Source organism: Pinus tabuliformis, chromosome 9 (assembly GCF_031772625.1).
Source record: "Pinus tabuliformis cultivar Carrire ecotype Pingquan chromosome 9, CPIR1, whole genome shotgun sequence".
In the NCBI taxonomy this organism is placed as follows: Eukaryota; Viridiplantae; Streptophyta; class Pinopsida; order Pinales; family Pinaceae; genus Pinus; species Pinus tabuliformis.
In genome coordinates, this window is record NC_142307.1 from 1,480,468,156 (window position 1) to 1,480,491,313 (window position 23,158).

General features: G+C 37.9%; 1 protein-coding gene across 1 annotated transcript; it reads left to right on the forward strand.

The window, feature by feature from the left end:
* The first annotated feature begins 2,123 nt into the window (after positions 1 to 2,123).
* LOC149154215 (two-component response regulator ORR41-like) lies at positions 2,124 to 2,639 on the forward strand. The gene is made up of 2 exons (XM_089446121.1): positions 2,124 to 2,254; positions 2,399 to 2,639. Exons 1-2 carry the CDS (start codon positions 2,177 to 2,179, stop codon positions 2,567 to 2,569), a joined length of 249 nt encoding a protein of 82 aa, XP_089302247.1. The 5' UTR covers positions 2,124 to 2,176; the 3' UTR covers positions 2,570 to 2,639.
* The last annotated feature ends 20,519 nt before the right edge of the window (positions 2,640 to 23,158 follow it).

Consider the following 23,158-nt stretch of genomic DNA (forward strand, 5'->3'; position numbering starts at 1 on the left):
TGGACCCTAGATTAGGTGGCCGGACCTACCTATGGTTTTGTGCATGGATTTCGCACATGGTTTTGGGCACGATGGTTTTCGGTCCATGGTATTTTGTAGATATAGTCAAGGGAAATACATTTATGTTCTAATATAGGGTTAATGGATTGGGGTTTATGGATGCTTCAGCATGTATATATATGTACTGTAACATTGAAAGGAATATAACTAGCATTTGCTTCAGATGTTGCAAAGAAAACACCGTAAGGCAATAGAAAAGGAACTAGTAGCTTGAAGTGTCTTGTAAAATCGATGCAATCTATACACATCATTTTAGTGTAATGTTTCAAAATTATATATTTACAATGTCCAAGATCATTCAATCAATATTTCTTCCCATGCCAAAGAATAATATAAAGACCTGGAAAGTAGGCTTGTGATGACCCTACGAGGACACAATCTCAATGAAAGCTTTTCTCTCCATATTCTGAATAAATCTGCTCATGGGGTATTGTTTTTTTTTAATGTTATTAACGCGGTTTAATGAAGCAGAATTGAAGGGAAATACAATAAATCGATGAAGAATTATATTAAGATTTGTTTCAATTTTTCATTAAATTTATTGTTTTAAAGTATGTAGTGTTATTGTACTTTAAACTTAGTTGTTTTTAGTGCAATTTTTGGAAGCCTTTTTGGTGAGTTTTGTCTACTCTAATTTCTCTAAAATCCAGTAGGAATTTATTTAAATCACAAGTTTGATGGATAATATCTGCACAATGCCGTAGTGGTTTTTTAGGGCACTGAATCCATATATACAGTCAAAAAACCAGTTTAAATAACACAAATCAAAATTTCACCTCAAATTTTCCTGCCAGATTTTGGCACCAGAAAATCCAAAAAAACGCACTAAAAACAACTACCTTTTAAACTACATGTTAATTTTTCATTAAATCTATAATTTTAAAATATGTAGTTATCTAGTTTTTTTGCACAAGTAAATCATTTTAAACTACATATTAGGTTTTCATTAAATCTATGGTTTTAAAGTATGGATTTTTATTGTATTATTATGTTCTCTATAGAATTTTAAAATGTGCAGTTTTATTTAATAAGAAAAATGTTTTAATTTTTATGTTAAAGTTTGTTATGATTAATTAAACAAAATCATAATACATTTTATTTTTGTATTTTATATATATATATATATATATATATATATAATTTAAAAGCAGAGACACATTACTATATTAATGCCCTAATTTATTTTGAAATTACAGTTTAGAATTAATAATTTTTTAATTATAAAATTAAACTTAACATTACCGTTACCATATACCCCACAAAAGAAGAGAGTCAGTTTTTGGGTTCCTAGCTTCTTCACAATCTGTAATATTTTGGGTTTATTCAGATGGTTGTATCTCAACATCTGTGTTTGAGTGCTCAACACCTAAATGGGAGAGAGGGTGAAGACAGTCTGTACTTTTTGAGAACAGGGTTGAACTGAGTCTTGCAGATAATGGGTGTTGTGCTGGTGGCTTGTTTGGCTATTTTAGGGATGGTTTGGAAGTGTAGGAGGACATGGTCTTATTGTGAGGGTTTGTAGGAAGAAGATGTAGGCCAAAGAGCTCAAGAAACCCAATTCTCTAAAGGATTCAATACAAGAGGTAACTTTAGTGATATTTCTTCATTTGTTTGGATTGCACTAAAGTCCCTTTTGTTTGATTGAAATTGGTGTCAATTGTTTTAACTTAATTGGGTTTTCATTTATTTAGATCACATTCAAATCGTTTGCCCTCGTTGAGATGGGTTTCATTTGTTTTCAAATTTGATATAGTGGATTGCAGATCAACGTGCATTATTTGGGATGATATCCACATTTCATCTCAGACTGAAACCAGAAGTCAGAAAGTTAGAACTATGAAGTCAAAAAGCTCGATGATTTCTCAAGATTCTTGGAGCTCCCCTAGACGAATCTTGCTCGTGGAAGACACACAAATCAACAGAGTAAGTTATATCAGGACTAAATCATTGTTTGGTTTTAGGATACTGCTTGTGGCCATACATGGTTAATTTACCTAGAGCTTGCTGCTGAGATCTCATTCATTATTTTTCACTGAATCAACCTCAGATAATTTTCAGGAGGGTGCTTCAAAGCCTTAATCTTTACTATGAAGAAGCTGAGAATGGGAAGGTAGCAATGGACTATTTCAAGCAGGGCAGAACATATGATCTTGTGTTAATGGACAAAGAGATGCCTGTTATGGATGGGCATGAGGTATACAACTTTTAAATCTTTAAAACTTATAATTTTGAAATTTTGTTTTATTTTTTCTGTGCTACTGAATTAATCATCTCAACCATCTCAGTTTCTAAAACTTTGGGTTCATTCTTATCACCGAAATGAATGCTTTAATTTCAGGCAACAAGGCAACTGAGATCAATGGGAATCAAAACACCCTTTGTTGCACTTACAACAAATACCTTGCAATCTCATAAAGACCTCTTCTTTGAGGCCGGTGTTGATGATTTTCAAGCAAAGGTATGCATTTTCATGTTGGATGTGCATCCCATTTTATTTATTTCTGAATGATATTGGATATTTGTTAACAATGCATCCAAATTCTGATATATGTTTGTTATCTATATTATCTGGTCCCTTTGCAGCCTCTGTCCAGAAATAGACTTGTACAATTACTAGATCAATATGGTGTGGATGGTTGTGCTGGCAATAGAAGGGGTTGAAAGAGTTTCAAGGTTTCATTGTATTATACCGATGGCTTCTTTATGAAAAAGAAAACAGTGTAGCTTGCAGGTTGCCTGCTTTGTAAGTCTTGATCTACATTATTGCAGTGATTTGATTAAGCGATGAGGAATATGGTTTGAGGGTTTCCAGGCATTTACAATCATGCAATCCTCCTGAGCAACACTGAACTTTTCTCCATCTTGGGGAAGGCAAGCTAGAGCTGGAGGTAAAATGTGAACAAGTTATGGAGAGTGCATAAACTCGTATAAAGCAAATCATTATTTTTTTTCAAGCAACAGTGTCAAAGCTGAAGTTGCAGCACTATTAAAAGGCTGGAAATGAGTCTTAGTGGGGAGATAACAATTCTTTCTCTCGACTATCCAAGTTATACTCGATTGATCTTCTGTGAAGTACTTTGGTCACAGGTAAATTTCAAAATTTAAAAATTGAAATATGTTAGTAATAATTGTTCCTTTGTATGGTTAATGTCATTAGCTCTGTATTGTATTGGGAAAAATTGAAATTGAAATTAAGTTTATTTCATTAGCAATGCATTTGTCTTGTGGTATGTATTCTGATGGATGCGTTAACAAGCCCTAACACCATATCATAATTTCAGAAATTCCTTCTCAAGATCAATCAAAACGGGTTTAAGCCACACTCATTGGCAACAGGCTGGAATCAACAAGAAGACTTATGAGAGAGCTTTTAGTTTTTTTAGTGGAGCCGAACGAGTGGGACTTTGGGAAATGGTTGTTCAAAGTTTTTAACTCCGCCGCCTATATTGGTGGCATGCAAAATTTGTATCTATAATAAGGATTTATTAAATTTTGTTACCATTTTTTGGTGGCAGGTTCACCAAATTTACAATGGTTATCTAAAATGTGTTTTAAAGTCATCTTGCAGATAGATTGTCTGGGAGAGGATTCTAATTTTGCTTTATTTTTTTTGCATGGAGAGTGATTGTATATAGCATCATTTATGTTGTTAAATAATTTATAGTGTTTTTTAAATATTTGGTTTAAGTTGAATTGTGTTTTTCTCATTTTATGAAAATGAATAATTTTAATCTTTAACCAAAAATTGGAGATATAACAAAAATGGGATTTGTTGATTAACCTTGTACTTATAAGTTTTTTTAATAAATGTTTTAGGATTACATACTCTAATTGATTTTCATCTTTTCACACACTGCCTTGGGCATTTTTCCTAATCCCTATTTAATTAGATTTTGAGAGGCTTTCCATGTCAGATAGTGTAATAGTTCTACATATATGCTATGTTTCATCTTTCTTAGATCTTAGTGTAATTATGCTTCCATAGAGTGAAATGCTCAACTTGATGTGTCTCTTTTATAGCAAAATCTAGATTTAGAGTTGGATTTCATTATTCTCAAAGATATTATTCTTGAAAATGTATATGTGATGTATGGATCCATTAAGTAATGGAATGTTGCATCATTGGATTAAATATAAATAGATTTTTATGTTCTAAAAAAGAGAGGTTCAATTGGTGAACCTGGTAATAGAAAAACCCCAAATAAAAGTGAACGAACAAATAGGATGTTAAGCAGCTGACATGAGTAACCTGCATGGAGCAACTAATAGATCAATTTTCACTTAGTTGGAATCATATGGGTATATCTCCCCCAAGAAATATGTTAAGCAGCTGACATGAGTAACCTGCATGGAGCAACTAATAGATCAATTTTCACTTAGTTGGAATCATATGGGTATATCTCCCCCAAGAAATTCTGCACTTTTATCTTGAATCCCATCGACACTTTCTTCAACAGCTAAGGGCATAGTTTTAACCTGCCCACAAAAACAAACAAAAGCACATTAGACCCATTCCCAATATCAACTTGTATAGATGGATGCATATAGTTGAATTTAATTGAATATTTTCATTTACATCCTCATAAGGCCATGTACGATCTATGGAACCATATGAAAAATGAAAAAGTTTATATGAAAAATGAAATCTGGCCCTAAACTTACTTTTCATAGATACGCTATAGACTAGCATCAAAGATCTTGTTCCAGTAGGTGGGATTTGTCTTGCACCTCTCAAAAAATCAGCAATCTGTTCACTTGTAGAATCCCCATGGTATGGGGATCAATATGGAATCCAGACATCCCATTCACAATAATTTCAGCAGGACCTCCATTACATATTGCAAATGTAGGAAGACCACATGTCATTGCCTCAACAACTTATTTCCCCTCAGTGCAAAAGGGGATAAAAACCTGAAATCAGATTCCGCTGCAAAAGGAAGCACCTAAGCCAGATTGAGAGGTTCTACTAGTTTAAGTCCTAACAAAATTAAAATACACTTTACTCACTATTATTTGAAAAAAAATCTATATTCTAATGATGATTTATTGAGTAACACACAGGCTGGCCGGTAAGAAAATGAAAACGTTCTGAGAAAAGACGTTCATTTTCAATTGTATTTGTAAACGGGACTCAAGAGGGACCAAATTGTTCCTCTTCATGATCTTAACATGTTACAAGCTCTCAAATAATGTGTATAAAAAAATTCATTGAGTGTGAGACAAGTTCATCACACAACATTTGTAAGCCTAACAAGACAAAATTTGCAGGTTACCATTTTTTAGAAGCTAGACAAGTTTGCAACATGATGACATGTAACTATATTACTTTCAATCATGTCTACCATAAGGACTCTTTCGTTATATTCTATCATTCCTCTTCTATAGAAACCTCAGAAGAGAAAACTCTCGTTTGACTTGAAGGGGCATTGCAACACCCATTGCAATTGGACATTAGGTGGATTCTTTTTATTTTTAAGCACTAGGTATTCGTAAACAAATTAGATTAGTAATCATGGCTAGTCAGTCACAAGTCTAGTTATGAGGTTTTACTATCTGAGCAGATTGGGTGTGGCTACGGATTGCTACAGGTGATGCGGAGAGACTGACCTAGGTCATGTCCATGTCATGGTGAGCGAAATTGATGGGCGTTGAAGCTGTAGACGAAGAGGATGAGGGAGTCCAAGAAGTTCATTTTCAATTATATTTGTAAACTGGACTGAAGAGGGACCAAACTGTTCCTCTTCATGATCTTAACATGTTACAACCTCTCAAATAATGTGTATAAACAAATTCATTGTGTGAGACAAGTTCATCACACAACATCTGTAAACCTAACAATACAAAATTTGCAGGTTACCATTTCCGAGAAGCTAGACAAGTTTGCAAAATGATGACATGTAACTATATTACTTTCAATCATGTATAGCATAAGGACTCCTTCGCTGTATTGTGTCATTCCTCTTCTCTAGAAAACTCAGAAGAGAAAACTCTCATTTGAATTGAAGGGGCACTACAACACCCATTGCAATTGGACATTAGTTGGCTTCTATTTATTTTTAAGCACTAGGTATTCGTAAACAAATTAGATTAGTAATTAGGGCTAGTCAGTCACAAGTCTACTTACCAGGTTTTACTGTCTGAGCAGATTGGGTGTGGCTAAGGCGGCTAAAGGTGATGCAAAGAGACTGACCTGGGCCATGTCCATGTCATGGTGAGTGAAATTGATGGGCGTTGAAGGTGTAGACAAAGAGGATGAGGGAGTCCAAGTTGTATAAAAGGAAGCACAGGTAGTTTAAGTTCAAGTGCAGTCATAGCCAGTTCCCTTTTTTGATCCATAATAAGAAGAACCCATTCCATCCCTGGCAGATCCAATCGCAGATTGTCCAGTTATAGATCCTCTGGTCGGAAAAACCCCAAATAAAAGTGAACGAACAAATATGGTATATCAACACCACTAACCAAATTCTAGTACTTTTTCAAGTTTGGCACCTCTAAAAAAAGTCAGCAATTTGTTCACTTGTAGAATCCCCATGGTATGGATCAATATGGAATCCAAACACCACATTCACAATAATAAAATTAAATGAAACCCTTACCTCCTTGTGGGCTGGTCTCGTTACGCCGTGAATTCGCCTGGCTGAATGAAACCCTTGTTTAGAATGTCTATGAGAGGAGCAGGCTAGCCCCATTACACCGTGAATTCGGCCAGTTGAATAAAACCCTTGTTTAGAAGATCAATATGCAATCGAGACACCACATTCACAATAATAAAATTAAATGAAACCCTTACCTCCTTACGGGCTAGTCTCGTTACACTGTGAATTCTCCCGGCTGAATGAAACCCTCATTTACAAATGAAATAAAATGTCTATACATCCAAGCCTTTTGTCTTCAATCCCATTGACACTTTATTCAATAGCTAAGGGCATAGTTTTAACCCGCTCACAAAAAAAAACAAAGGCACATTAGATTTTCCCAGCTTTCCCAAACCAAAACAAGTAAAAATGATCATAATACTGACATATCTGTAAATCAAGTATATCAACACCACTAACCAGATTTCTGTACTTCTTTCAAGTTTGGGACCTCTAAAAAAAAGTTAGCAATTTGTCCACTTGTATAATCCCCATGGTATGGATCAATATGGAATCTAGACACCACATTCACAATAACAAAATTAAATGAAACCCTTACCTCCTTGCGGGTTGGTCTCATTACGCCATGAATTCGCCCGGTTGAATGAAACCCTTGTTTAGAATGTCTATGAGAGGAGCAAGCTAGCCTCATTACAGCGTGAATTCGACCAGCTAAATAAAACCCTTGTTTAGAAATTAAATAGAATGGTGTCCAAAAGAGGAGTGAGGGGAGTATTTACACCAGATGTTGTATGGAAGGGGTCACCCACCAATAAACCTTGGATGATCTTGCTTCTCTGTGATCTAGTCTGGTTGTGCCGCTGTGGCCGACCGCTAGAAAGGTCTTGCACTAATCTAGAGTTCGAAATTGTGTTGTTATCAAAGTGTTTCTGGGTGATGCAGTTGCATGAAGGCAAAGCAAGAACTGGTCAAGTGAGTCCCAACCAATTCAAATAAATGGTTGAGGATAATCCAATCGTCTAAAAAAGGATCTAAGGGTGCAAAGTGATGACAGAAAGGCGGTTGGGGGAGTTGATTTCAGAGGGCAATGCAGTGAAAAATCAATCTGGTAGTCCCGGTTTTGGGATCCAGGGGAAAATGTCTGTGTATATTTGTTTTATTCGTTATTCTCTCGCCATTGTTTATTTTCTGTTTTTAGAATTCATATGTAGGTAATTTTTGTATGGGGTTAAAACCTAAAAAGTCATACATATAAGATGTTATTCTATAAAAAACATGTATTAAAAATGATAAAATTTTGATGAATATTATCCATTTAATCATATATATGTAAAAAATTGGTGAATTTTTAACCAAATGAGTGAATATTGTTTTCAAAAAATGTCCAAAAATTATCTAGTTAGTGAAATTTCACCCCTAATTTTTTCCCTAGTGTATATCCCCCAAATACTTGAGGAGTATGTATAAGTTCTTTGGTGAGATATCCAACTTTATGATCATCTTTCTAATTTATGTGGCATACTCTTGTACACCTTTACCTTATCTCTACTTGAAGTAATGCCACTAGATCCACTCATCCTCTACATACCCAATAGGGTTAAACTATACCAATCTAAGAGTTTTTAAATTCTCCCACTTAGTGACTGGAGGATCTCCCTCCAACCTCAAGGAATCCCTCTGACTTTCCCACTAGGTCAAGGCACGATTCTTCCTCTATATTATGAACACTAAAATATACTTCTATTTATTAAAACATGTGATTTAACTTTAAATCGTTAATATCACCTTGATATGGATTGATGTTGACCTTCACCTCCATTTTGAATAGGGACCATGAATGGTTCACAACACTAAAACTAGTTTTTTCCATTTTGGGTTCTTTCTTAGGTTCCATATGTGGTTCTTCTGATCTGTTGATGTCCCTTTTGATTCGACCTCCATGTTAGAACCTCCATATTCTATGAATAGCCCCAACTTATTAGTCAAGGTCACCATGGGTAATCTCACATTATATTGGTTTATATATGAAATTTGTGCTTCCAACCATGCAAACTTGTCCTCTACAGGATCTTGAGGTTTTTAAATAGATTTGTCAACCATGGATGGGGTTTTATGACTTTTGGATTAGCCAATATGGACCTCCTATAAATCCCCACAATATACCTAAATAAACCTGCTCTAATACAGATATGATTTGTAAACTGTCATGGATATTCTACTGGAAAGTTTATCACAACATATCTAGGAAATTTATACTAAAAATATGAAATATATACTATGCTGGTTATTTTCCTTAGACATATATTTATTAAGTTCTTATTTTTATGCATGTATTATAGAAAATACATAAAAGAGAGAATAGAAATAAATAAAATCATTCACAACCATAATAACACAAGATGCGACTTTGGAAGCCCTTTCAGGAGAAAACCCAAAGGGAAGGTGATGCTTCTCTTCTCTCTCTTTCTCTCAATCGAAATGGATGCAAGTAAAAAGAAGTGATATTTGTGGCCCATGAGATGCTACAATGCACAAACCCTCTTTATTTTATCTCTCCCTATCCACTCTCGACTACTCTACTCATATATGGAACAAAATGAACTCAAATAGAATGGAACCCTTTTTCTCCCAATGGATTGGTTATAACATGACTCAATAGCCTACAAGTGGTTATGTATGACCCCTTCAACTCTTAACTAGAGTTACACTATCAACTAGTGATGAGCACTAGTATTGCAGCAAGAATGCTGCAACTATTGGAGCTACCAACTTTACTTTATCAACCCGGGGCTTGTACAAACTTGGAGGTGACAGTTCTGTATACACAAGTAAAAGTGATGGTTTTGCCTTTTGTCACTGTTCAACTTGCGAGAGACCACTAGGGTTTTCAAGCCAGAATTCTATGGATTCAGAAGAAGCTTGATTGTTGATGAAAGAAAGAGAAGTATACTCTAGGAGAAATCTTGTCTACTATAAATAAGGAAATGATTGAAATCCTATGCTAAAAACACACCATTCTCTAACTAACTGCTGAGAAACTATGCTTTACAAGAATGCCAAGCTAACATGTATGAAATGCTACTATCTAAATAATGGAAGTTCAAGACATCAAACATCACCACTATGCATGTAAAGAACTGAAATAAATCTATTTTGTTCTTTTTATTTTTTTTATGGAAAATCAAGTGTAAACACTAATATATTTTGGTGATGTGGCAAGTGGCTTAGTGATGATGGTGGATGGTTGGGAGGTTTAGGAGATGGTTGGAAGGTTCAGGAGACCCTTGGGTGACCTGGTGTGGCTTCTTAGAGGTTTTCCCTCAATTTTGCCTCAAAACAGGCCGTTATAGGAAAACCTACAGGATGTACTAGAAACCTACAAGATTCCCTATATTTCTACAAGATACAACTGAGAGAAAAACAATGGTTTCTGGAGGTGATGGAAGGCTTAGGAAAGGTGGTGGATGGGTGGAATGGAGTGATAAAATGCCTAGGATCACTTAAAACTCAAAACCAAGGTTAGGAGATGGTTGGATTTGCTCAACATGCTTGGAGGAATTTCTATGTAAAATGATGAGATTGGTGAAGGTCTTGGTGAAAGCAAGGAATGATTATGGATGGATGAAGTTGGAAGGTGGTTTCCTGCTATGAGATCTCTTTATATTTCTGAAGCACCTGCTCTGCATCAAACATTTATAATTTCCAAAAATTCATGTAAACAAGAAGAATTCTAACAAGCTAGAAAAGCATAATTTAATGAACTAGCTATCTAATTCATGCATGAAGAAAATTGCTGAATAAAATGGAATCCTGGATGAGGTCTACTGTAATACTGAATATGGAAGAGATGGTGATTAAATCCTACACTTGAAAAACTGATCAAATGCTAGTTCAAGTACAATAAATTCTAAATCTTAGGAGAAAATGGAAATCTATCTTTCTGGGGCTGCATAAGGGTCTTTTCCTCAAATCATGATCCTTGAGGGAAGAGGTGAGGCCAAGACACCTATTGACAACTTTGTGGTGCTCCTTTATCCCTTCTAACCTACTACTGAAGTAAAGCACAAATGGAAGAAAACTAATAAACAACTAATCAAATCTACATTACTTGCAATGAAATACTTCTAAAGGAAATTTAACCATGAATATATGAAACTAAGGAAAGCATACAGATACAAGAAGAGGAGCCTTTGCTGCTAGGGTTGGGCCCTAACCCAAGAGCTTCAACCCTCTGAGTTAACCTAGTGCTGGATAAAGAAAAATCTCATTTTCATTATCAAAACAGAAAATTACATCAATGTCTTCCACAAGTCTGGAGCTCAAAAATAGCTAGTGTTTTTACAACTAAAATTCGAACCCTAATGAGGCTCTAGGCCTCTCTACTTATACAACTAAATTCCCCAATGACTTCTTTAAATATAGGGAGGCTTGGCTCCCAAACTCGAGATGAACTAACTCTTTGTCTATCACTTGCTCGGCTGCCTTTTGATCTTCATGACTTGGCTGATTGCACTCTGAGCTGGTGTGATTAATGGAGGAATATTTGAATGAGGGAGGAGTAAATGAGGACGATTTACCTCCTACAATCTCTCTCCCTTGTCCCATTCAAGTTTCAAACCTTATTCTTGCCAAAATTCCTTGATTTTATCTTCCAAACCTACATTCAATGCATATTACTCCATTAGGCATAATATCACACTTTAACTCATCTCATTAAACAAAATATAATCAAAACATGTAATAAATTGTGAGAAGAGTTGATTTGACTAGCTAGGAGGTGAATTAAGGCCCATATAATTACCCAATGATGAGGCTCATCATCACCCCCTACTGAAAGTGTTGCTCATCCTCTGAGCAACTTAATCAATATCCATGTCTTTCATAGCTCTAGTGGCCTCCCTGACATCCCATGCTTCTGTTGTGGTTTCCTCTTCTTGTGCATAAAATCTTGCCTTCTTTTCTACCTCCTCCCACTGCTTTCTTTCTTCTTCTTCCTTCCTTCCTTCTAACATCCCCAAGAGTAGTGGTGGACTGAGTCTCAAGCCAATCCAATTGACTTTGAGCCTTCAAAAGGATTGCTTGTACATGGGTGTCTTGTTCAGTGCTTCTGTCATCCTTTGAGGAGAGTGATACTCTCTGATATTCAAACTGTAAAGCAAAGTATTCCATCTCCTTAGGAAAGATTGCATGCTGTCATCAGCTAACAATTTGAACATGTCCTCAAAATGTGTAATTTCTTTCTCTTGGGTAGCAAGATACCTGGGTGCAAGTTGAGGATCATTTGCAATTAAATTATGTGTGCTAATGACAACCATTGGATTGGACTGCTCAACTCTGATCATAAGAGGCTATGTTTGTTCCCTTGCCAATATCCTCTTCATTTCTGTAGCCCTTTCTTCCTCATGGTTCATCCATGATGCCAAATCCATCAAATATAAATCCCCTAGCTTTGAATTAGAGTCCCATACATTCATATATGTCAAAGCCATGTTCTTCAAGTAGAACTCAGACATCTTAGCCCTATCCTCTAATGTACTTTGATCACAGAGATCAATGAACTATCTATAATCCTGGAATGACATGGTGCCTCTCTGTGCTAGGGTATTGATTTGGAATTGTAGCCACTGTTTCTTAAGGTATAGTGCGTAGGACTTAGCTGGCATCTTGCACTATATTGTTTCCAAAGATAGACTGGCCATGGATGCCAATTGATTCTCTCTTTCTTGTAGTTTTCCTTTCAACCATGCATTTTCCACCTCGAACTGATTTTTCATTATGGCTTCTTTGTCCCTCAAGCTAATTAGTTCCCTTCCCATATCTTTGAGCTTCTCCTCCATGTGACCAATGTCCTCCACTCCCTTGGACTTGGAAATATGCACCCATGTATGAGTTATGGCTCTTTCTTTGTCAAGCTTGAACAATAATGGAATGGAAAATTTTTGTGGAATGACCCTGACCCCCTCAATAAATCTATAGTCGGATTCAAGGTTAGGTTGAGGACTAGGTTCCCTTAGCTCTGGGTCCTCTCTCTTTGTTTCTGGATGCTTACTTCTTTCCTCATCCAATTTTTGAGCTTCTTGTAGGTTTAGCAGAGTTTTTTGTAGGACTACCTCTGCTTCATGTAGGTCCTGTTGTGTATCCTATAGGATGTCTTTTCCTTTGGATGAGGTAGACATGGTTACAGGGCTTCTCACATAGGTGATAGGAGACTTAGGGGAGGTTTGTGCTAAGGATCCTTCTCCTTGAGTTTTTATAAGAGGAGCCAACTTCTCCTACTATTTAGGTGAGTCCTCAATAATAATGGGAACCCTGGTTGGAGTTTGGGGTTTTCCCTGCCTTATCCTTGTACTTTTCCTTGTTCTGAAGTATAAGGGGGTTTTCCTTTGTCTTTTTCATTTTTGTTTGATAGGGGTGCTAAGGGCAGTGAGGGCAATTGTTGCCTCTCTCTCAGTGGGTTCTAGAGACACCCTAGGTGACTCCTCCTTTTCTTTTGCCCCCTATTTTTCATTGCCCTTTTGACATATGCATTTCCCCTCTTCTTCTCCCTTTAGATCCTCATCTTGTTTATCAGTGTCCTCCTTGACATCTTCCTCTGTTTCATCATCACCTTCTTCCTCTGTCTCTTCCTCTTCATCCTCGTCTACCTCCTCTTCATCCTTTTCTACTTCTTCTCCATCTGTTTCGGTCTCTTCTTCATCCTTTTCATTGACAATAGGGCTAATATCATGTGTGAGGGCTTTGATATCCTCATCTATCTACATGTCTCTGAAAATATCCCATTGGAATGAGGTTTTGGAGGGAATCTTCTATGCTGATTCTAATTAACCCATGGTGGGTTAACTGCACGGGGTTCCCCTCCTGCAACTTTATGCTTGTATCTATCAGTGATTGCAGAAGGAAGTATGGTATGCTGAGCTAGTGTTGAGGAGGTGTTTGTGCTCCAAATATCAATTCTTCAAGGAGCCTAAAGTGATAACCATAAACCAAACTATACCTACCTTCACATGAAATGTATTTTATAAGATGGTAGCTTACCTCATTACAGGGGTATGGTAGGCTTGTTCTCCTTACTCCATTCTTGTCCTCAATGGGCCCCTCTCCCTCTAAAGAGAATTTCTTCTTGGCAGTCTGGCTATCTCCCTTGTCTTCCTTTCTCCAAGGCACTCTTAGGGGAAGTGTGGTAATTCTTCTTATGATTTCAGGGGTTAGCTCTATCGAGAGGCCTCTCACCACAACAATGGCATGGGTTTTGGTTAGTGGAATGAGGCAGAGAGAAAAATCTTGGGCCACTTCATCATCATACACCCTCAATTTCTCAAAATACCCCATCCAATTATGCCTCGTGAAGATTTCTAACACAGGAGGGTGTTGGTGAATCCTCACAGTGTTAATGGGCTCCCTTCTATTAAACCCCCCTGTCATTTTTCTGGTGAATTTTGAGGAGCAATGGTGGTTGATACAAATTTTAATGCAGGAGGAAATATGACTGAAATGCTTGAGGAGACGATTCCTTTACGTAGCTATCAAATTCACTCAAACTAGGAGATTTTTCAGTTCTATTCACTTGGAAAAATGGAAGGAAATGCAGAGCCTACCTCCTCATGGTGTTTGTTTTAGCCAACCCCTGTGTTTGTCTCGACCAATCCTGTAGACTGTTTGACTGTATCCTGTAGGATTCTTGTGCTATCCTGTAGGAAGTCCTGTGTGATCCTGTAGGAAGTCTTGCGTAAGCGCAAGATGGAATATTTCTCTTCTGTAGGTTGCTTGGGTATGAGAGTGATTTTTCTAGAATGAGCCACGAGGAGATGAATTCATGGGTACATGGGGATCAATGATTATTTCTTCTTATGGTCGAGTTGAGTGAGGTGGTGTGTTGGTAGCCGAGGTACGATTCTTTTCTATTTTTGGACCAGTTGTCCCCACTACCACCTCATAATTCCCCTCTCCTTGTAATCAACTCCCACTTCGGGCATCCGTAGCCTTAACTGTTTTCGTCCTCCTCCTCTCTTTTTTTGACTTGACTACTACCACGTGTGGGAGGACCAATTGTTTTGTCTCTGTCGACTGAATGAAGGTGGCCAAGTTAACTAGCCACCTTTCGCTTATAAACCAACTTGCTCACAACCTTTACATCTTTTGACTACATTATGAAAATGAGAGAGTGAAGCGAGATACTTACCTGCGGTGTTAATACTTTGCTGCAGTTTGTTGAAGACATGAGGTGCTTGCCGTGTGTTGGCTGCATGTTATTTTTCCTTCCCTTTTTATTGCCCTTTGATGATTCCCTTGATGTGCAGGTACCTGGTGTTGAAGATGATGATGGTGGTGCTGCTCTGGAGTTTTTTCTGCCCTTGGATCTTCATGCTGGGAGCTTGCTGCTACTCATGATTTTTATTATGTGGGATAGGCTACTACAAGATTTCCTACAGGATGTCCTGTAGCTTCTTCTCCCTCATAATTTTTAATCATTTCTTCTGTTGGGACTTTGAGGATGATGACATGGATAGAGAGGAGGTCTAAGAGTGTGAATAATGAGAAGTACACTCAAGTGCTATTCCCTTCTTCTCCCTGTTTCATTTTCTTCTGTGTTTTCTCTTGAAGACTATGATTTTTTTTTGAAAACTTAATTTTTTTTTTTTTATTATTAGTATTATTATTTTTTCTTTTATGATGGATGTAGGGGTGATCATGGTGGAGAGAGGTATGGTAATGGAGTTGTTATGTAGGTTTTTTTTCTTTGACATGGGTAGGTAATTTTCTTTCCCTAGGGTTACTCATTTTAGGATTCCAAAGCCACTGTAATTCCTACTGGATCATCATGTAGGTTTTCAGGGGATCTTGTAGGGTTACAGGGAAAACTGTAGAAAATAGAGTACCCTTGCAAATTGAGGAAAATGAGTGAATAAATGAAAGGAATGGTGGAATGATGAAAGATAATGGATGGAAAAATAAAAATTTCAGTGGAATAGGTCCCTTTTGATTCTCCTTTTCTCTTTGGTCGTCCTCCTGCTAACCTGCAAAAAAAATTCATGATTTTTCTTTTCTCTTTTTTTATTTTTATTTATTTTTTATTTTTTTGAAAACAATTAGCCTGACTCCAAGAGGTTTTCATTCTAGCTGCTTGCCCTGGGCGCCTCAAGAGAGGTTTTCACCCAGACATATTTTTATTTCTCTTTTTTTTTTTTGACACCATTGGGCCACCCCAAGAGGTTTTCAGCCCAATAGTGGGACTCAGGTGCCTCATGGAGGTTTTCACCTGAGTCCTTATTTTTCTTTTTTTCTTTTCTCAGTGACTTGATGAGGTAGGAGCTAAAAATTGCTCCACTGCCATCACTATTTTATTGATGCCATCAATGAACTCTTTCTTTGACAATGGCCTCTTGTAAAATTTCAATCTGTGCCCATTAACAAGTAAAGGAATGGCCTCTGCATCTATGGTTCTGATATGCACTGAACCATTATCATGACATCTCTCTATAACATAAGGCCCTAACCATCTTGTCCTTAACTTTCCCTTAAAGTATTTATATTTGGAATCATATAACAAAGCCCAATCACCTTCTTGAAATTGCTTATCCTTGATGTTCTTATCATGCTAGATATTCCTCTGAAGTTGAGTCACCTCTATGTGTAGGAGGGCCTGCATTCTAAACTCATCTAAACCATTCAACTGGAGCAACCTCTCTTTCTGTGCACTGCTGAGACCTAGATCTAGTTGGGTTGCCATCCTCAATGTGTTATATTCAAATTCAATGGACAGTAGGGCCTTTTTCCCATAGACCAACTCATAGGGCGTGAATCTAGTGGTGGTCTTCCAGGTGGTATTATAGGCGGAGGTGGCCTCAACTAGCCTATCTGCCCAATATTTCTTGTTGCTGCTAACCACTTTGGTCAATATGCCATCCAACGCTCTATTGGTTACCTCCACTTTCCCATTATCTTGTGGGTGATAGGGAGTGGAGGTCCTATGCTTGATCTTGTGCTGCCTAAGCAAGTCTTCAATCATGTTGGAGGTAAATTGGCTGCCTTGATCAGTGACCAGTTCTCTAGGGTACCCAAATTTGTAAAATACATTCTCCCTTAAGAACTCAGCCACCTTCTCCTTTGTTGTTGTGTTAATTGCCTTGGTTTGAACCCACTTAGCCTAATAGTCAGTGCACACAATGATATACTTCTTTTGCTTGGAAGGAGGGTCAATAGGTCCAATGAAGTCCATGCCCCACTTGTCAAATGGCTCAAAAATCACTTGAGGTTGCAGAGGCATTTCATCTCTTGGAGTATTCTTTCCCATCCTTTGGCACCAATCACACTGACTAGTATATATTTTCACATCTTGATAAAGAGTGGGCCAATAATACCCAGCTTGTAACACTTTAAATGTTGTCCTCTTTGTTGCAAAGTGACCTCCACAAGGCCCATCATGACAGGTCAGAAGGATGTCAAAGACTTACTCCTCCCTGACACACCTTCTCATAATTTTATTTGGGCCTAGTTTGAAGAGATTGACCACAATCCAAGTGAAGGGGGTACTCTTCCTCACAATCTTGCTCTTCTCCTTGGAGGAAAAATTTGGTGGGAACTATGCAGATACCAAATAGTTTGCTATGTCAGCAAACCATGGAGAGAGAACTGAGATGGTGAATAAGTGTTCATCTGGCAACTGATCATCAACCATTCCCTCCTCACCTGCAGGCAAAGTTAATCTGGACAAAAAGTCTACAACAAAAATTTCCTTGCCAGGCTTATCAACAATAGTTAGATCAAACTATTGTAATAAAAGTAACCATCTATTTGGGCATTCACATCAGGTTTATTCATTAAATATTTGATTACATCATGGTCAGTACGTACAAATGTTTGATAGCCTGTAATATAATGCCTAAATTTGTTCAATGAATGCACAACAACCAAGAGCTCCTTTTCTGTCACTATGTAGTTCAGTTCGGCCTTTAATAGATTCTTACTGATAAAGTAAATGGCATAAGGAAATTTCTCATATATCTGGCCTAGGGCTGCTCCTATGGCTTTTTTGAGGCACTAGCATGAATATGAAAAGGAAGGGCCCAATTTGGGCCTCGGAGAATCGGTGCAGTGGTTAACTTGTCCTTCAAGGTGTCCAGGGCCTCTTGGCAGCTTTTTGATCATACAAACTTAGAGTCTTTGGCCAGTAACCCAAATAAAGGAGAAGATAACTTGTTGAAGTCTTTTATAAACCTTTGTTAGTATCCTGCTAACCCTAGGAAACTTCTGACATCTCTCTACTTTTGTGGAAGTGGGACCCTTTAGATGACAACTATTTTGTTTGGGTCCACCCGTAGTCCTTGCTGAGATATTGAATGACCTAGCACAGTCCCTACAGTCATCGAAAATTCACATTTCTCAGGACTGAGAGACAGGTTCATTTCAACACATTTGTGTAGAACCTTACCTAATTTGGACAGAGCCTCCTCGAAATCACCTCCATAAGGTGTGAAATCATCCATATATATTTCTACCGCATCATGGACTAACTAGGCAAAGATACTCAAGACTGCTCTCTAAAAAGTGGCAGGAGCATTGCATAGGCCAAAAGGAAGGACCCTATAGGAAAAAGTACTCGAAGGACAAGTGAAGGTGGTTTTATCCTGGTCTTTCAAGCTGATCTGGAATTGATTCTACTCGCTGAATCCATCTAGGAAAGAGAAAAAATTTCCTTGCCAGGCCATCTAGTACTTGGTCGATGAAAGGTAGAGGGAAATGGTCCTTCTTTGTGGCTTTGTTTAATTCCCTGTAATTGACACAAATCCTCCACTTAACATTTTTCTTTGGAACCAACACCAAAAGAGAGACCCACTCACTATCTGAGATAGGGTAAATGAATCCTGCATCTAGCAGTTTTTGCAGTTCTTCTTTAACTATATGTTTAAGAGCTATATTCATCCTCCTTTGGGGTTGTCGGACTAGCTTGCAACCTTCCTTGATATAAATATGGTGAGTACACACCGAGGGGTGCACTCCCTTCATTTCTTGGTAACTCCAAGCAAAGGCATCCAGATGTTCCTTTTGCATGTTGCATACCTTTTCTTCTTGGAGAACAGAAAGAGAGGGATTGATTTTAAAAGTTCTTCGGGGGAAAAATTATATGGTTTTGACATAGATAGGGTTGGAATCGGCTAAGCATAGATCAATTTGAAGGTTGTTTTGGGTTTCCTTTAATACTTCTTCTAAGGAAAATGTACTGGGAGTTGGAATTTGGAGTATGTTCTATCAAATCATCTTCATCCCATTGTCCCCCTCCCATGGTTGTTTCTAAAGTATAGAGTTGGGCAGAATAAACTTCATCTTCCTCATCCTCTTCCAGCCACAAAGGTAAGTCATGTTCTAGAGATGGTTGAGCAGGAGGGTATATGACTAACTGCTTGGACATATTCCCATTCTTGATGGTCATATTTCCAGCTCTGCAGTTAATGTAAGCATCGACAGTGGCTAACCAAGGCCTCCCAAGGATGAGAGGCTAACCAGTAAGCTTAGCCTTGGGCTGGAGAACTAGGAAATCTGCAGTGTATTCCCAAGAATCAATGGAGACCATCACATCCTCCACAATCCCCTCAGGGGTCATTGTGGAGTGGTCTGCAAGTTGCAGAACTGTTGTAGTCTTTCTCAATGAACCTTGGAGGTTAAGCTTGAGCATGGTGTCCTTGGTCATCACATTAATGGCAGCCCCAAGATCGATCAAAGTGTGTGGGACAATGGTGCCATTGATGTGCACATCTACTATAGGGCTTCCAGGGTCCAAATAATTTGGGCAGATTACCTGCCCCAACATTAAGTAAGACAGTTGTCCAATGACATTAATGGTAGGGGCATTGTTGGTATCATCCCAAAACCCCTTTTTCCTTCCCAAAAACATATCATTTATCCATTCATTTTCATCATATATCCCTCAAAATCCTTGAAAATTGATTATTAATAAGTTTATAGTTATTAAATTGCATAGAAATTGATTTAGGGGTTTTATGTTGAAGAATTAGAAGTTTTTGATGAAATGATTACAGGAAGTACCCACATCCTGTAATGAGCTTATCGTTTGACATGTGGCGCAGCAGATGAGCTAGAACGAAAGGCATGGGCGAAAAGCAGAATGTCCAAGCATGGACAAACACCTATCTCCCAGCCGAATCGAACCTCCTATGTACGCGGTCAACTCAAGTCAAAGCAGGGCACTCTGGCAGACAAAAGCAGCAACAGCAGCTCGTTCCATTTTCATTTTAGTTTTTGTTCTTTTTGAAAACACTTAGCATGGAAACATTTTGAAAAGGCTTATGTAATAAAAGCGGCAACAGCCGAATGTACATTCATTGTAGCAATGACATGGCTGTGCATACGCATATGTAAATACAGTCAGGTTAATGTTTGGATAGTTTAATCGTTGAATCGTTTTCAGAACAGAGTTTTAAGTTTAATACAAAGACCTATTCACAGTCACGACGTGTATACCTCTTGCATTGATTTGGTAGCTGATCGATTATAGCCAGTGTACCCTTAGGACGCGGACGGGCCCTGCGTTCAATCGGTATACTGTCCGTTTGTTTCATTTACGTTTCGGTTATCATATGTTTGCACAGTGTTTATATTGGATTTCGATTTCAATAGATTTTGTATGGTTTACATAATAGTCACAGTTACATAGCTTTCGATTTCCATAGCATATGGTTTGCATAACAGTTACATAGCTTTCGATTCCCATAGCTTTTGATTTCCATTGCATGTATATGGTGTGCGCTTATGAATGGTTTGCGTTTATGGTTATGTTGAACAGTCATCACTGAGATCTGGAAGTGAGTCTTGTAAGGGATTCGATCCCTGTGTGGCTTGTAGAAACACCATCATAAACTCTGTTTCTATTTCATAATTCATTTATGATTTCTATATAGTTTGATATAGTGTAAATATCATTGAATGCTGTGTGTTTATTGAACAAGGGTTTTCTGGGCAATATCTCTGTAAGGAGATTAAAATCATTGTTACAGTCATACACAGTACTTAGGTTCAGGGTTTAATTTGATAGATGTATCTCATGACAGGCATTGTAATCAAGTATATCAATAGGGTAATCTGAGTGTTTGAATGATAGGCTACATATTCCAGTCTTCCGTAAAGAAGCCTTGTAACCTACATCACAATCACTTGGCTAGAGATCCTTTATGTCTATATATTTTAGACCACGCCTCTAAGCTTACGCACCTCGGTCGATATTAAATATAGAGTCTAGACTAGTACCCTAGCTGGAACCACTACATTTTGGCACCGTTGCCGGGGAGGCGTACTTAAAGGATTCAAACAAAAAGAAAAAAGAAAAAAATGTTTTTACAAAAACAAACAAAAACACAGTTAGAAATCATGTTCATTTATGCCTAGACTTAGAGACAATCAAGGGAGATTTGTAAGAACCCCCCACCATCTCAAAACTAACCCATCATCATCAGGAGCAGACTCTCTAGGGAATACAACACCAGCTGAGGAGGATATCCAAACATTGGAAGAAAGATTTTATTCAGGATAGCAAATTACTCTTGCTGAGAGGGAAACTCTATTTGCACATAAATCACAGCAGAAGCCCTTTCCTAGATCTTCTACACAAGCGAAAAGTAGTACAATTACCAAGCAATCTTCCTTTCTCTCTTTTCCACCAAGTGAAACTAAGAGACCAATTAGATTGGCTGAGGAGGGATCTGGATCAGTTCCCCATCAAGAGGAGGAGGAATCAACTTTTAAGTTCCCCATATAAGAACCACAGGAGGATGAGGAGATCAAAATGAAAAATATACCCCCATCCGTGCTACCCAATTTCTATGGTATGGCTTCAGAGGATCCGGACTCATTCTTATTCGAGTTTGACATTGTATGTCAAACTTATGGCTATACAGATGATGCTCATAGATTGAGATTGTTTCCGGCCACATTAAAGGCAGCAGCCTTGAAATGGTTTATGGGGCTAGGTGAGCATGCCATAGTTGATTGGGATGGCATGAGGAGGATATTTCTAAGGAAATATCAGCCTTATTGCAGATCCAAAGACTCTAAAGATGACATCTTTAGAATGAGTCAGCAGGAGGATGAAACCTTAGAAGAATATCTAGAACGGTTTGTCTATAACTTGCAAAAATCTAAACACCGAACAATGCCTCCTGATCTAGTCCGCACAATATTCTTGAAAGGTATCCGGGAAGAATACATGGATGATCTCAACTTAATGGGCAAAGGTGACATCTCTGCCTTACCCTTTGAAGAAATAACTGAACTGTGTGAAAAATATTCAAGAAGTAAAGCCAAAATGGGAAAGAGAACCTTGCCAACCAGGGTCACAAAAACTGCCTCTGCTAGTGTCACCCGGGCTGAAATTGGTAATCTTTTAGAAGAGTTCAAAACAGATTTGTTGAGCAATCTAGGGAACCAAATTGATACCTTAAAGGCCAAAAAGAAACAGGAGGAAGAAGATAATATCATGGCTATTTTCTACCCCAAGTGCTGCAAGAAACATGCATTAAAAGACTGCCCTCTAGAGAATATCCAAGTATGTGCTTTCTGTACTGAACATCATGATATGTTTAACTGTCCTAAAGTTAAAATTTTGCAGAACTGTAACATGGCAGCTAGTACAGAGATGGAGAACGTGTATTACATGGGTGCAAAGCGACCATGGCAGCCAAGGCAAGCATCCCAAGGTATGTTTCCTAATCAAAATCTGCAATTTCCTATGAATGATCAGATGTATGCACAAAACTCATGGAATATACCTATGCCATGGCAGCATGGAAACCAATCACAAAATCAATGGAGACCGTCTCAACAGTATTCCCAATCCTACCATCCATATCCGCAATCATACCCACCTTACTCGCAGCCATATCAGCAGTACCAACAACCATATCCATCACATTCTCAAACATATCAGCAGCACCCTCAGCAAGTTGTTTATCAGCCCCAACCTTCTCAACAAACACTGCCTGCTCCTCCACAAATAAATGTACCACAACTACAATTTCCAACTAACCCACAACCTCCCAGACCCACACAAATACCTGCTCAAACTGTCCCAAATCCGAACAATAGAGCAGAGAGGCCAGCCTATAATGTAGAGGAAGGAACCTCATACTCCACACTGCCTTTGCAAAACATTAATCTGAGGTTTGGTAGGGTGCTCCAAAAGGATTCTCCAATAACAAATTAGCAAGAAGAAAACTTAGAAAAAGAAAATGAAATGACATCTCAAACAAAACCAAGCAGTGATACCAAAGATAAACAGATGCAATCACTGCAACCACCTTTTCCAGACCGATTGGTCCAAGTAAAACCACCATTGCCTCCACCACAATTTGATGTCTTGGATGAACTTAAAAATGTCTACATAAAAATCCCATTGCTGCAAGCTATAAAAGACATTCCTATCTACACCAAAGCCATCAAAGACATGTGTCTCAAGAAGCCTGCCAGGAAAAGGATTGATCCTCAGACCATTCATG

What these genes read in the sequence shown, in the direction of transcription:
- LOC149154215 (XM_089446121.1), top strand. Translation starts at nt 2,177, where the DNA reads ATGGACTATTTCAAGCAGGGCAGAACATATGATCTTGTGTTAATGGAC. An exon ending in CTGTTATGGATGGGCATGAG is followed by an intron (nt 2,255 to 2,398) that starts GTATACAACTTT and finishes CTTTAATTTCAG; the next exon opens with GCAACAAGGCAACTGAGATC.